General features: G+C 52.0%; 7 protein-coding genes across 7 annotated transcripts; 2 read left to right on the plus strand and 5 right to left on the minus strand.

Annotated features, from left to right (window-relative positions):
• Positions 1–1,804, minus strand: TRIVIDRAFT_73228 (uncharacterized protein; the record flags this gene model as incomplete). Its single annotated transcript, XM_014106044.1, has 4 exons — positions 1–1,038; positions 1,128–1,278; positions 1,456–1,680; positions 1,761–1,804. The coding sequence occupies 3 exons, from the start codon at positions 1,658–1,660 to the stop codon at positions 336–338; spliced, it is 1,059 nt and encodes a 352-aa protein (XP_013961519.1).
• A 416-nt stretch (positions 1,805–2,220) lies between these two features.
• Positions 2,221–4,926, minus strand: TRIVIDRAFT_34593 (uncharacterized protein; the record flags this gene model as incomplete). Its single annotated transcript, XM_014106045.1, has 3 exons — positions 2,221–3,709; positions 3,845–4,774; positions 4,850–4,926. 3 exons carry the CDS (start codon positions 4,924–4,926, stop codon positions 2,221–2,223), a joined length of 2,496 nt encoding a protein of 831 aa, XP_013961520.1.
• A 1,564-nt stretch (positions 4,927–6,490) lies between these two features.
• Positions 6,491–6,997, minus strand: TRIVIDRAFT_63081 (uncharacterized protein; the record flags this gene model as incomplete). Its single annotated transcript, XM_014106046.1, is given in 2 exon segments — positions 6,491–6,493; positions 6,513–6,997. Coding segments are annotated over 2 exon segments (488 nt in total), but the record flags the coding sequence as incomplete, so codon positions are not given.
• Positions 6,998–8,031: 1,034 nt separating this feature from the next.
• Positions 8,032–9,821, plus strand: TRIVIDRAFT_110962 (uncharacterized protein; the record flags this gene model as incomplete). Its single annotated transcript, XM_014106047.1, has 3 exons — positions 8,032–8,239; positions 8,302–8,330; positions 8,411–9,821. The coding sequence occupies 3 exons, from the start codon at positions 8,062–8,064 to the stop codon at positions 9,542–9,544; spliced, it is 1,341 nt and encodes a 446-aa protein (XP_013961522.1).
• Positions 9,822–10,306: 485 nt separating this feature from the next.
• On the minus strand, positions 10,307–10,752 carry TRIVIDRAFT_217908 (uncharacterized protein; the record flags this gene model as incomplete). Its single annotated transcript, XM_014106048.1, has 3 exons — positions 10,307–10,315; positions 10,434–10,533; positions 10,691–10,752. 3 exons carry the CDS (start codon positions 10,750–10,752, stop codon positions 10,307–10,309), a joined length of 171 nt encoding a protein of 56 aa, XP_013961523.1.
• A 337-nt stretch (positions 10,753–11,089) lies between these two features.
• TRIVIDRAFT_73230 (protein disulfide isomerase) lies at positions 11,090–12,653 on the plus strand (the record flags this gene model as incomplete). Its single annotated transcript, XM_014106049.1, has 2 exons — positions 11,090–11,816; positions 11,881–12,653. 2 exons carry the CDS (start codon positions 11,306–11,308, stop codon positions 12,471–12,473), a joined length of 1,104 nt encoding a protein of 367 aa, XP_013961524.1.
• Positions 12,654–12,753: 100 nt separating this feature from the next.
• Positions 12,754–13,246, minus strand: TRIVIDRAFT_217910 (uncharacterized protein; the record flags this gene model as incomplete). The annotated part of the gene is made up of 3 exons (XM_014106050.1): positions 12,754–12,845; positions 12,906–13,008; positions 13,205–13,246. The coding sequence occupies 3 exons, from the start codon at positions 13,244–13,246 to the stop codon at positions 12,754–12,756; spliced, it is 237 nt and encodes a 78-aa protein (XP_013961525.1).
• Positions 13,247–13,414: the final 168 nt, after the last annotated feature.

Genomic DNA, 13,414 nt, shown 5'->3' on the forward strand with positions numbered 1-13,414 from the left:
CTAAATAAAGAATTTTGATTCATGTAGAAGCTCGTTCCTTTGTACCTAGTGAAATATCATTTGACAATCACTCATGTCGTACTCAATACAGCATGCACGGTCTAATAACATTGGGAAGGGAAGAAATGGCCAAGAATCATCAGAACGATGATGATTCGTATAAATCACATTTGTTTTAAGACACACGCTGTTAATAGTCAAATCTCTTTTCGTTCTTTTCATTCAAAGAGCTCAACCTTCCAGAAGCCGTTACGCCTCGATATGAAACCATGATATAACCCTCCTCCGAAAAACCCAAGTTTTTGACTTGCTGCACACCCAGAAAGTCAGAGAATTTATGCCTGCTTCTTCTGGGCCTCCTGAGAGAAGACCTTAGCATAGGGGTTCAGGCGCAGAAGAACCTGCTTGTTGCGCAGAGGGTTCTTCTTCTGGACGGCAGATCGTCGGGTGACAGCATCGCCCTTGGGAGCGTTGAGGGAGCTCTGGATTTCGCTGCTGTTGATCAGACGAGTAAGGTCGGCCTGAGAAACAACGTTGGAAGGCAGGAGGAAGTCCTTCTTGTGGGTGGAGGCAGTGGTGGTGGTGCCGTAGATCTCGTCAAGAGCCTTGAAAGCAGCAGAGGTCCAGATGACGAATCGGCCGAGGTGACCACCAGGGGCGAGCTGGAGGAGGTTGAGGGCAGAGACGGGGGAAGTCTCAACACCGGGGATGTTGCGGAAGCCCTTGACGAGCTCCTTGCCATCGACCTCAGGGTTGTAGACAACCAGAGGACCACGGCGCTGGCGGTGGCGGCGGCCACGGAGCTTGCCCTTACCGGCACGGAGCTTCTTGGAGCCCTTGACCTTCTCGAGCTCGGCACCGGCGCCAACAGCGTTGAGGAGGGCGAGAGCGGCAGAAGTGCGGGCGACAGAGCTGCCCTCAACGAGAGCGGAGTCGACAACCAGGGGAACCTCAGGGATGGTCATGACCTGGTGGCCACGGGCAAGCAGAAGAGGAGCGGAGGCAGAGGCAGCCAGGGCGGAGCAGGTAGCATAGCGCCTAAAGTTTTTTCCCCCCATGTTAGTTATTCCATGACCCTCCAAAATAGAAACACTGGGATATCTCCCGGGAAACAAGAATTGACTGACTTCTGGCCCTGGTTGACCTTGACGTGCCACTTGCGCCAGATCTTGGTAGGGGCAAACATGCGACCAGATCGGCACATGTTACCAAAGGCGGCCTGACCAGCACGGTGGGTACCGGAACCAGAGACACGGGGGATACGGGCAACAGCACGACCTATTCAATTCAACCCAGTCAGTTACGGTCCGTCCTGATCTTTTCCATGGTATTGAGAGCAACATTTCAACATGGTCGGACCAGAGAGAAGGCGAGAAAATTTTCCCAATCCTCCACCAGTCCTCCCACCCTGATTGCCATCTCAAACTCTCCCCCACGGCCACGCATAAAACTCACCAGTTCCCCAAGACTCGGCAGAGGTCTGGTGACCAGCCTTCTCGCTGACGGCATAAGGCTGGCGCTTGTTCTTGGCCATGCCAGTGTGAACCTGCTTCACGATATCCGGTCGGATAGGGCTGGCGAAGACGGCGGGAATGGTGTGGGTAGCTCCAGAGGGAGCACCATCCTTGCCGATGATAGAGACGGTAGGTCGAGAAGCCATTGCGAAGGTAGGACTAGGACCTAATGGAAGGGACGAGAGTTAGCAATTTCGAAAGGGAAGCCAAATCTGTATTCAGGGCCAGGCACAGAGCGCAACATACCGTGGTCGTCGGGGCGTCGAATTTGGCGATGGGGATGGAAAGTTTCTGGCGGACCCGCGATAAATTTCACTGAATTTTCCTTCCAAGGATTTGGTGGGCGGAGACCCTAAGCGGTGGGGTACGTACCTTAGCGAGTTGGATTGTGCTTCACGTGACTCTATCCCTGACATTGAAAACCAAGCGGGACCTGGTCTATGCCTCATTGGGATATCGCTTGAATGCTTAGTAAGGCGAGGAGGTATGTCGTCACAAGCTTCACGTCAAGAACTGCAGGTTCCAGTAATAATATCCAAGATTTATTTAATCTATGGTCATCATGTCATATCGTTATCATGTTCGGTGCTACTCTATAGATGGCATCTTCGTGATATGAATCTCGCTATGCATGTTTCGGTGCATCAAGTACCCAAAAAAAAAAAAAAAGAAAAAGAAAAATGAAAGGAGTCTTTTGCCTGTCCATTTATTCCCATCTCTTCCACTCCCTACTCAGCTTGTCAATCTGTTCGTCCGTCCATGCGCTATTACGCTTATCTCTGACGAGACCGAGAAATTTGGCGTGTACGTCCTTCTCGATCTTCAATCGCTCTCGAACTTTTGCCTCGAGATATTCGGGATCCTTGTTCCTGCAGGCCCTCTTGAAAATTTCTCTCATCCTAGGAGAATAGAGCTGGCAAGTGGCAACGGGCAGCTTCGTGGGCTTCATGTAAAAGTTTTGGGCAATCACATTATCTTCCGTGCGCTGAGGCCGAACCACATCTTCATAGCATTCCCCACAAACGGTGAAATCTGGTAGATACTCCATCACATACCAGTATCCATCGCTCACGCGGCGGTCCTCGCGGCACTCGTTCAGAGTGCTCAGCCGTGTAAGCATCATGGATAAATCGCCGTAGTCTGGCTTTTTGTTGGTCACATAGCTCTTGTCCGACGTGGTTTCAAAGGCATCGAAGAAGAGCACGAATTGCTTTCTTTGGGGCGTGAAGTGAAGAGAGCAGACATTTCGCGACGGGTCGCCTCGAGAATCAAGTGGGATAAAAACGCCGGTAAGATTTGGAAACAATGTCTCCACCGTCTTTGCACATTGATAACATACTGCAAATTCAGGTACAGGTCGCCTCGTGTAGGGGTCTTTGACAGTATACCAGACTCGTGTTACCTTTCGTTCCAGCGGGCACGGATAGTCGCGAGACTCCATCATGATGGTTGCGAGATGATGAAACAGCTGCAGGTCTGGCACTTTGTGTTTCAGCGTGAGTAGCCAGGCGATCCGATACCATGGTGATGAGCCAAAATCGCATGCAATTGGGTTACCAGTCGGCCGTAGCACTGGATGAAAATGGGTTCGAAATTGGGTTTCTGCAAACACGGCACCGTAACAATCAGGGCAGATGTTGAAATCCGTCCTAGGAAGTGTAAGCCAGTCCATCTTGCCTGCTACTGGCACCGTGCGCTTGCACTCTGGTATATTTGGAAGATCTGATTGCCCTTCGTGACCTCTGGTCTCAGAATAGCGCCGGTATGACCCGACTGTTTGGTCTGGACGCACCCCAGATTTGTTGGGATCAAATGGGGGAGGCTGCCAAGGTTTTGTTACCACAGCTGGCTCTTTGGGGGACGGTGATCTAACAGACTTGTCATCCGGGGCGACAAGCTCGTCGTCGATTTGAGGGATGGGAGGCATCAAGACAGATGTCGCGCTAACCGCCTGCGCTTGCCGCCCATCGTCTCCCTCTGCTGATGCATCCGGCCAGGCGACAATAGCATCATCATCGTCTGGATAAGGAAGGTAAATCGCTGGAGGGGTTTTATGTTCCTGTGAAGTCTTGTCGCGGCCGATTGGAAAGGTAGTGGAAACGCGGCGGTTCGGTACCCAGTCATCTGGCGGTTCAGCTGAGTTCGCCGACACCAAGGGCATGGTAGGAACTCTTGAAGGAGAGCGAGAGTTTTGGCTACTTGCATCGCCTCTGCGCGATGACGCAACAGAGATGCGGTCGTCATCAATGATGACGGGGTTCTCTCTCCTGTAAGACGCGCCGAAGGCTTCATCCCGCGGGGAATTCTGGTCCTTGAACTTGGATGGAGACGGAGCTCTCAAGTTGTCGACAGGAGATGACTTATAGGCCGCATGGCCGCCCTCTCTCAGGTCGTCTCGAGGTGGTCGGTTGCCATCTAGCGGTCGAGGTCCATTGATGCGGTCATTCGATGTAGGTCTCCGGGATGCTTCGAAGCTTGAATTTGGCCTCTCGGCTGACACTGTCGCGCTTCGTCTATGGTACTTGTCGTCATCCCATTTCTTGTCATTTGGTTCTCCCAGACTGACGCTACTCTGGGTAGGTGGCTGGCCATATCCATAATACGTCTTATCCCGACCACTCGACCCATGCTTGGTTACCTGCGGCGAAAGATATTCTTCCCCATACTTGCGGTATGACTGGGCGAACTCCGGGCGGATGCCACTAGCAGCAGATTTGCTTCGGTGGTGGCTTGGTATCCGGTTCTCCTCTATATCTGTCTCCAACCGAGGTAACTCCTGTCTGCTTCCACGTCTCTCTAATCTCGGAATAGCGTCACCAAGGCGATCGGAGTCCTTCTTTTCAGGTTCGTTGGTCTTTCGGGTATATGCTTCGGGCGAAGGAGAGGCGGATGCCTTCTTTCTCTCTTTCTTCTTTTCCTTCTCCTGGCGAAGCTTGTCTCTGGATGCGCCGTCATCAGTCGCACTCTCCGACCCCGGCACAATAACAAAGCGACGCTCAGGGTTGAACTCATGGACTTCTAGCATAAGTGGCTGCTGGTCAATTTCTCCTCTTGATTGGGGCTCTTCTTCCAAGACAGGTTTGACGCGGCCACCAAACTCCTTGGCGAGTGACTCAGCTTCATCTTCAACGGTTGGCGGGGGCAGGATTGAGCGGCGCCGATGCGGAATGTCGTCGTAGTATCGAGGCGCGATGCGAGAGACGGGTGGTTCAGTCGATTCGTATGAGCGCCCAGGGCGAGTCGAGGAATCGACAGATGCTCTGTGTGGATTACCGTGGTCAGTATTTGCGTCCAGAAGAGGTGCAGGCAGGCAGCCGGGGATCAGCGCAGCATACGAGTGGCCATGCCTTGCTCTCGACGTGGTGAAGTACCCCGTCTGGAGTATGTCATGGATATCGAGAGAGTTGCTCATCTTGAGCCGTCGCCAGATGGTAAATCCTAGATCACCAGGGGAAAGGACCTGCGACAGGCTCGGTTGGATGCCAGACCAGGGCGTCGATGCGACGCGCCACAAATTGGTCGGCCTGACGCCAATGTGAGCTGCGTCGCAGGGCCCGCGATCGAGCTTGGATAAGAGCCCGTACTGGGATCCAATGGTGAGGCAGAGGTCCGCTGGGCAAGCTGGCAAAAAACCCACTGCAACGGGCCTCTGGAGAGTAAACAAACGATCTTGGTGGAAAGTGAGGTCAGGATGGTTTGGCAGAAAACCCACCAGACGTCAGCGGTGCTTTGCTTTAAGATGATCCGAGGCCATCAAATGACATCGTGGTGGGGTCTGGGCTGTTATATTCTAGCGGCCTGGCGGCCCGCTTTGAGGGGTCCCGAGTGCTATAACTGCCTGCTGGGTACCTGTAGCTTGTTGCCACTCGTGCCCAACCCTTACCCTACCAGGAGCTCGAGATGCCTAAATGGCCGATGCTGCTTCTGGCGCTTCGAATGCGTCTATCTGTATCTTACAGGGCTGTGCATGGGGGGTAATGAGAGTTTCGCTGGTTGCAGAAAGATAGCTAGGCTTTCCCCGTGTTGTGGCCCTGTCAAGGCGTGAGTTGTGGCCGATCGAGTTGGCTCGCCTGCTACAACCAACAAGCTGTGAAACTGAGACCATCTTGGCCCAGATTTCCCCCATTCTTGGACCACCGCATTCTTATGCGCCAAGCTAGCCACACAGGATATCGACGAATCATGCAGCTTGCTCTAGTTCTCCTCAACTGCTGATTGCGAACATGGCAGGCTCTGGGGGTTTCTATCTTGTACTTCCCCGCCCGACATTCTATTCGCCGATGCCCGTAGGGTGACGTACAGGGTAACTTTGGTAACGGCGCGAGCGTTTGATCAGCGTCGAAGCTCTTCTTCCTTGGTTAGTTGACGCATTTGCCATGTTGTCTGCATTCTGCTATCAAGCCTCGTGCCTACTGTAAGAAGAGCATTGCCCGTGTTGTGGCGAGGCCGCCGAGTCAAACACACTCAAGTATAAGAAGTGCTGCGGTGGGGCTCTGCCGTGAGGCTCTTTTGGAGGCGCACTTGCAATGCTTCCATACTGGGACAGTTAAAGTCTCCATAACAATACCACCTACTACATATTGCGCCTCTATACTCTTATTGGAATCTGCCAGGTAGTACCTAGGAAGCTCTAGGTAGGTACGCAGCACACCATCTCGACTCAAGACTCACGACGTCTACGGCTCCCTCTTGCTCATGTATGTGTATTTATTATTTCATCTGTCATATTAGGTACGTCGTTATTATTGCGCCACTCTCAACAGACCGTAGCGCGTACATTAGGTATAGACATTTTGTAAAGTAATGCGTGATAAGGCCACCTTGGCCAGATCCATCCCAACCCGCCCTTTTTTGAGCACCCAGTGTTTCTAGGCACAACCCCATCATGGTTCCTCAACAGTTTGGCGTGCGTGAAACAAGTCGCCCCTGGAGGTAAATGCACGAGGCTAGTCATACCCGTGTTCGTTTTGCTGGCCCATCCAGTCTGCCCGTGCTTACTCCAGGAGATCCCGAATATCCTCGTCAGACTCTTCCTCATATCGTCGCCTCTCCTCAGCTTCCAGCATCTTCCGCAGCATCTTCCTCTGCCTGACTCGTGCCTTAGAGCCCCAGTCGGCGCTGGTTCCGTCGGCACCCTCATCAGCGTCCACGTCAAGCTCTGCTCCAGCGTTCAGGCCACGCAGATCGTTGGGCGACATTTTGGCCACTGCCTCTTTGGCCTCCGCCTTGTCCTTTTCATCCTGTTTTTCCAGCTGCTTGACGGCGTGCTTGGTGGAGTATTTGATGACATGTGGCCGTATCAGCAGGTATGTGCAGACAATCATGACGAGGCGAAGCCAGCCGTGTGTTGTCATGTCACCAAAGCTCTTTTGGATGTTGTTGGAGGCATTCTGGCCGTACTGAGATAACTGGGAAACAACAGAGCCCAATGCGTTCAGGGTAGCTTGGCCAGCGCCGTCCTGCTGGGTTGATTGAGAATCCATGGTGTCAAATGTGTATAACTCTCTTAAAAGGGGCGTAGAAGAATAAAAGGGACGCAGAGCCTTTGCGGCGGTGGGTGAGAATTTTTTGCTCAAGGAGATGTATGTATAGCTGAGAGAATGAAAGAGGTCTCTTTTGGTGGTATACAAAGAGTATATGTACTCGAGAATGAGAGGAGATGACCTTTTTGTAGGCAATGATGAAGTATGTTGAGAGTTCAAAAGGCAAACTTCCAGAGGGCGGACGGAAGTTTTTGTTGGACACCGACAAGGCAAATTCCTTAGTGAAGACGGCGTGCCCCGGACTATTTCTCCGAGACTGCCGGTTGGATCTGGCGGGCCCGATTGGCCCGATTGAGCGCCATTTAGAGACTTGACAATAGTAAGAGCTTTTCGAGGAATCTGCCAAAGGGGTTGATCAAGAAATAAGTAAATGGAGTGATAATTGATAATTATATATATATAAATTTTCGTATTCTTGCTGATTGCTTTCTTTATTCAAAACTTGAGAGTTGAGTGCAGCCCATTTTTCATCAATAAAAGTCCTCTGATGTCCGCGAATTCTTGACCGCAAACTCATTGCATCCAAGTCTTTACGGCATCGCCGTGAGTGACATTTGCGCTTTTTTTTGCCCCCCTTTCTTAATCAGCAACGACCTGAAAGATTAAATCAATAGGCAGTCTTCCTGTCGTATAGATTTTGAAATAAGATCAATCTGAATCGCGAATGGCTTATTGTAGAAGATGGCGCGTCTCAGTGCAAGTTACCTAAGGTACTGTATGATTGACAGCGTATTACCTTAGTACCTTTTCGTAGCCTTCTTTACGTGTATTTGCACAAAGTACAGCGCTCAATCACGTGATGCTCTCTATACTGGTAGCATGTATCCAATTGGCATAGCGCAAAAGCTCTCAATGCTGGGTGAGCTCACAAAAATTTCGTCTGCACTTGGCACCCCAGAACGCCTGATCCGGCGCTGTGCAATTTTCCCCTCCCCCACCGTCCAAATATTTTTTTCCTTCTCTTCTTTGGTCTGGCATTGTGCATTTAATATCAGCGGCGCAACATGTCGACGGCATTCAGATCAATTGCTCCGTTTCTGCGGACGGCCCGGCATGGCCTCAAGGCCGGCAGCGTCAACCCGCTGCAGGCTGCGCTCAAGAACAACCGAAGTGCCGCTGGTGTTCTCAACCTCGCTCGCACGTACGCTGTTTTTGAGCGAACCAAGCCGCACGTGAACATCGGTAAGACGTCGTTTGGCTTGAGTTGCGGGAGGATTCTGGTGTTAATAGGGATTCTGCCATAGGTACCATTGGTCACGTCGATCACGGAAAGGTCAGTTTACTACAACCTCTTAAAAGATCGGCTATATGCTGTCTAAGCGATTTTATATTGACCAAGTTCCGCAACTATAGACCACTCTCTCTGCTGCCATCACCAAGAGACAGGCTGAGAAGGGCCTGGCAAACTTCCTCGAGTATGGCGCCATTGACAAGGCCCCCGAGGAGCGAAAGCGAGGTATCACCATTTCTACCGCCCACATTGAGTACTCAACAGACAACCGCCACTACTCCCACGTCGACTGCCCTGGTCACGCCGATTACATCAAGAACATGATTACTGGTGCTGCCAACATGGACGGTGCCATCATTGTCGTTGCTGCCTCCGACGGTCAGATGCCCCAGACCCGTGAGCACTTGCTGCTTGCCCGACAGGTCGGTGTCCAGAAGATTGTTGTCTTCGTCAACAAGGTCGATGCCATTGACGACCCTGAGATGTTGGAACTTGTCGAGATGGAGATGCGTGAGCTTCTCACCACCTATGGCTTCGAGGGAGACGAGACCCCCGTCATCATGGGTTCTGCCCTGATGGCTCTCCAGAACCAGAAGCCCGAGATTGGTGAGCAGAAGATTGACGAGCTGCTCAAGGCCGTCGACGAGTGGATCCCCACCCCCGAGCGTGACCTTGACAAGCCCTTCCTCATGTCTGTCGAGGATGTCTTCTCCATCTCTGGTCGTGGTACCGTCGTTTCCGGCCGTGTCGAGCGTGGTGTCCTCAAGCGTGACGAGGAAGTCGAGCTTGTCGGTAAGGGAGTCGATCCCATCAAGACCAAGGTTACCGATATCGAGACCTTCAAGAAGTCTTGCGAGCAGTCCCAGGCCGGTGACAACTCTGGTCTCCTCATCCGTGGTATCCGCCGTGAGGATGTTCGCCGTGGTATGGTCGTCTGCAAGCCCGGCACTGTCAAGTCGCACAAGCAGTTCCTCGCCTCCCTCTACGTCCTCACCAAGGAGGAGGGTGGCCGTCACACCGGTTTCCACGAGCACTACCGACCCCAGCTCTACCTGCGTACCTCTGACGAGTCTGTCGATCTGACATTCCCTGAGGGCACCCCCGATGCCGCTGGCAAGATGGTCATGCCCGGTGACAACGTCGAGATGGTTGTCACCCTGACCAACCCCAATGCCATCGAGGCTGGTCAGCGATTCAACATCCGTGAGGGCGGCAGGACCGTCGCCACTGGTCTGGTCACCCGCATCATTCAGTAAATGTAACGATTAAAACAACCCTGGAACAGCGTGGAGTTGTTGGAACGGAAAAAATAAAAACGGTTGGGAAACTGGGCTGGATGCATCCAAGAAATGCACATGTTAAACTTGGTCACAGGTCCCGCGTTTGAGCCAAAATTGAGCTCGTGTATAAGTTGTAGGAGGAAGTGGGTACAAAAATCTCCGCTTTGCTTCTTCCTTAATGTCTTGATATATGATGTACTTTAGACGGAGGGTTGGAGGCAGAAATAGAAATGCAAACAAAAAACCCTTTTCTAATTTACTGGTTCCAAATCGTAAGATGTCAACCGCTTCGCCCTTGGGAGACGTTAGGGAGAAAAATGGAAGGGGGTGGCTAGGATGAAATGTCGCGGACCAATTCACTCATGTATGCGCATCCTGTTTAATGGAGAAACAAATGTCTGTCACTTCGGCAGGACAGCCTACGAGAGCTGCGACGGGCAATAAGAGTAGAAAAAAACTTTTCGGTCCATGGCATTCATAGGTCTTCATCTCGTCATCTCGCAGCATAAAGAAAGCACACCAACAGAGCGGACGCAGTATGAAATATTTTTCGAATGCAATGGTATTCGTCTATCCTCGGAGGATGTTCGTCAGACGCACGATCTTTCCTTAAAACCAAGCCATCCATTAAACTCCGGTTCCAGGCGGCCGCCCTCCGAGTGCTTTTTGTGTGGCCATCAAAAATGCAGCACGCATCCGTCAATCCCTCGCCCCCTCGGAAGCCCCCATACAACTCCTTTATCGGTACTAGAAGAACGAGACACGTTAGCTGATGTTTCTCAGATATCATATCCCTATTCCCTTGTCTATTCCCTTGGGCCATTTCCCTCTCCCTAGCTCTTGTCGGTTGTCTCTGGATGCTCACCTTGTGGAAACCAATGTCCTTGGCCTTCTCACGGAAGCATTGACGGCACAGGTTGAGGTCGTACTTGCGGACCAGACCGGCGGTGTGCTTGCAGACGCGGCTATAATGAAGAAAACAAGACCCAGTTAGCCATCGGTCTCTGTGTGAATTTTCGCGGTTCGCCCATTATCCGTCCTCCTATTTTGACATTCGCTTGAAGTCGTGCAAGGGAGGCAACCCAAGCTCAGAAAATAAAGGGTAGCATCAGGTCGTCATACCATTGGCGAGAGCCCTTGCCGTAGTTTCGCGGGCGCGAGTTCCAGACGCTTTCGTGGGACATGATTGCGGTTGTGGTGTTGCAAGATGGTGATTTCGCGAGGGCAGAAGTGGGCGGAAATTTTGTGTGAATTTGCTATGGCCTATGCTTCAACCGATTGGAGGGTTGTCAGCCCCGGCGGAGCGGGCCACCAAATCGCAAAGGGCAAAGGGGGGAATTTGCGCGTGTCACGTGCGGCGCATCGTGACTGCGATGCGCTTATCATCACGTGAAACAGCTCTAATCATAGATAAACAATAGCAAGGTTGCAAGGGAGCTGTGGTGAGGGGCGAATCCCTCGGTGAGGTGAGACCACTAATCGCATGCCGAGCTCCCCGCCTGTGCCTGAACCAACCGCATTCCTGGACTTGGCGCAAGCTGTCCTCTTTCGCGCCCTTGATTTCAAAGCACTATTTCAGGTGACTCGCCGCGGTGATTATCTTTTATAAGTGGTGTTCTGGCTGGTCATAGCAAGTACCCATCAATTGCACTTAGCACTCCATCCGTTCCCACTCCCGTTGATACCGCTTTTCCCATCCAACAACCCCAGCTTAGATCTTGCCTTTCCTAATACGTCATGGTTTTGATCAAGAGCCTCGTGCTCGCCGTCCTGGCCAGCTCGGTGGCTGCCAAATCGGCCGTTATCGACCTGATTCCCTCCAACTTTGACAAGCTCGTCTTCTCTGGAAAGCCCACGCTGGTCGAGTTCTTTGCTCCCTGGTGTGGCCACTGCAAGAACCTTGCCCCCGTGTACGAGGAGCTCGCCCAGGTCTATGAGTATGCCAAGGACAAGGTACAGATCGCCAAGGTGGATGCCGACTCGGAACGGGAGCTCGGAAAGCGATTTGGTATTCAGGGATTCCCCACGCTAAAGTTCTTCGATGGCAAGAGCAAGGAGCCGCAAGAGTACAAGTCGGGCCGTGATCTTGACAGCCTGACCAACTTCATCATTGAGAAGACTGGTGTTAAGCCCAAGAAGAAGGGTGAGATGCCCAGCAGCGTTGTTATGCTCAACAACAAGAGCTTCTACGAGACGGTTGGAAGCGACAAGAACGTGCTGGTAGCCTTCACTGCTCCCTGGTGTGGCCGTAAGTGCAGACCCTGACCCCTAATCAAGTGACGCTTGGTATTTACTGGTGTTGCTTTATCTAGACTGCAAGAACCTGGCCCCTACATGGGAGAAGGTTGCCCACGACTTTGCTGGTGACGAGAACGTTGTGATTGCCAAGGTCGATGCCGAGGGCGCTGACAGCAAGGCTGTTGCCGAAGAGCAAGGCATTACCGGCTACCCTACCATCTTCTGGTTCCCCGCTGGCAGCAAGAAGTCTGTTGAATACGAGGGCGGCCGATCAGAGAGCGATTTCCTCAAGTTCGTCAACGAAAAGGCCGGCACTTTCCGCACTGAGGGAGGTGAGCTGAGCCCCGCTGCCGGCACTGTGGCTTCACTAGACGCTATCGTGGCCAAGTTCCTCGGCGGCGTTGCCTTGACCGAGGCCATTAGTGAGGTTAAGGAGGGTGTTGCCAAGCTCAAGGGCACCGCTGAGGCCAAATTCGCCGACTACTACGTCCGCGTGTTCGACAAACTGAACAAGGATGCCAAGTTTGTCAGCAAGGAGCTCACCCGACTCCAGGGCATCTTGGCCAAGGGTGGCCTTGCCGCTGGTAAGCGGGATGAGATTAAGGTCAAGGTCAACGTCCTGGACAAATTTACCCCCAAGGAGGAGGACGACAAGGACGAGCTGTAAGCTAAATGAACCATTTGGACATTGAAGAGAAAGAAACAAAGAAGAGAGAGAGAGAGAGAGAGAAAGAAAGAAAGAAAGAAAGAAAATGTTTGTCTACTATCAAGCGATGAAAGTATCATAAATTGTATGAACCCTGGGTTTACAGCTATCAAGACAAATACATCATGATAAAGCTAAAACAAACAAACCAATTCCTCCAAAAAACTCCGTGACAATTTTGACGGGGTCTGATCCCTAGATGAGCTGCGCAAAGATCATTCTATGACATGTTTTTCTTCCATCATGAAGATTTGGGTGCGGAGCCTGCTTCCTTGTTTTTACTTTCTAACAATGCCGCTTCAAGGTTATCGAGCCTTCGAGACATTTCGTCCACTTGCCTCGTGTTAGCATGCTGGAAGCCACGTTGATCTTTGTGCTGTGGTGGCTACTCACTCTTGGCGAATATCTCGGATGAGACCCCAGCAAATTTGTTGGACAAGGAGTTCAAGAGGTCTTCAACGGCGGCTGTAACATCGGCGCTGCTGTCCTCGTTGGCCTGCTTGAACTCGGTTAGCCTGCTCCATGAATGCATCTGGATTATCTAGCCCGGGAAGAAGAAGAGCGTCAGATGTGGTGGCGTCCTTATGGCTTGGTATGGCCGCTGAAACCAGAGGTGTCATTGCAGATGCCCCAGGCTGGCTGATATTTGTCGTGCAGTAGAACTTAATCAGGAAATGGGAGAGTAGACATACAGGCGCTGGGTTTGAGGCGATGGAGTCACGATTTGATGCCATGTTGAGATGAGACGAGATGATGCGCGGGATCGTTGATTCTTCCGGCGAGCAGTGGCGAGAGTCACACAAAATATGGGCAACCTGTTCCCCTCACTTGAAGCTGCTGGGGGCTGTGATACCGCTTATATATCCGAAGTGTTTCTGTGCTGGCTTGTTTCAGTTGGAGTT

Source organism: Trichoderma virens (assembly GCF_000170995.1).
Source record: "Trichoderma virens Gv29-8 chromosome Unknown TRIVIscaffold_1, whole genome shotgun sequence".
Classification (NCBI taxonomy): domain Eukaryota; kingdom Fungi; phylum Ascomycota; class Sordariomycetes; order Hypocreales; family Hypocreaceae; genus Trichoderma; species Trichoderma virens.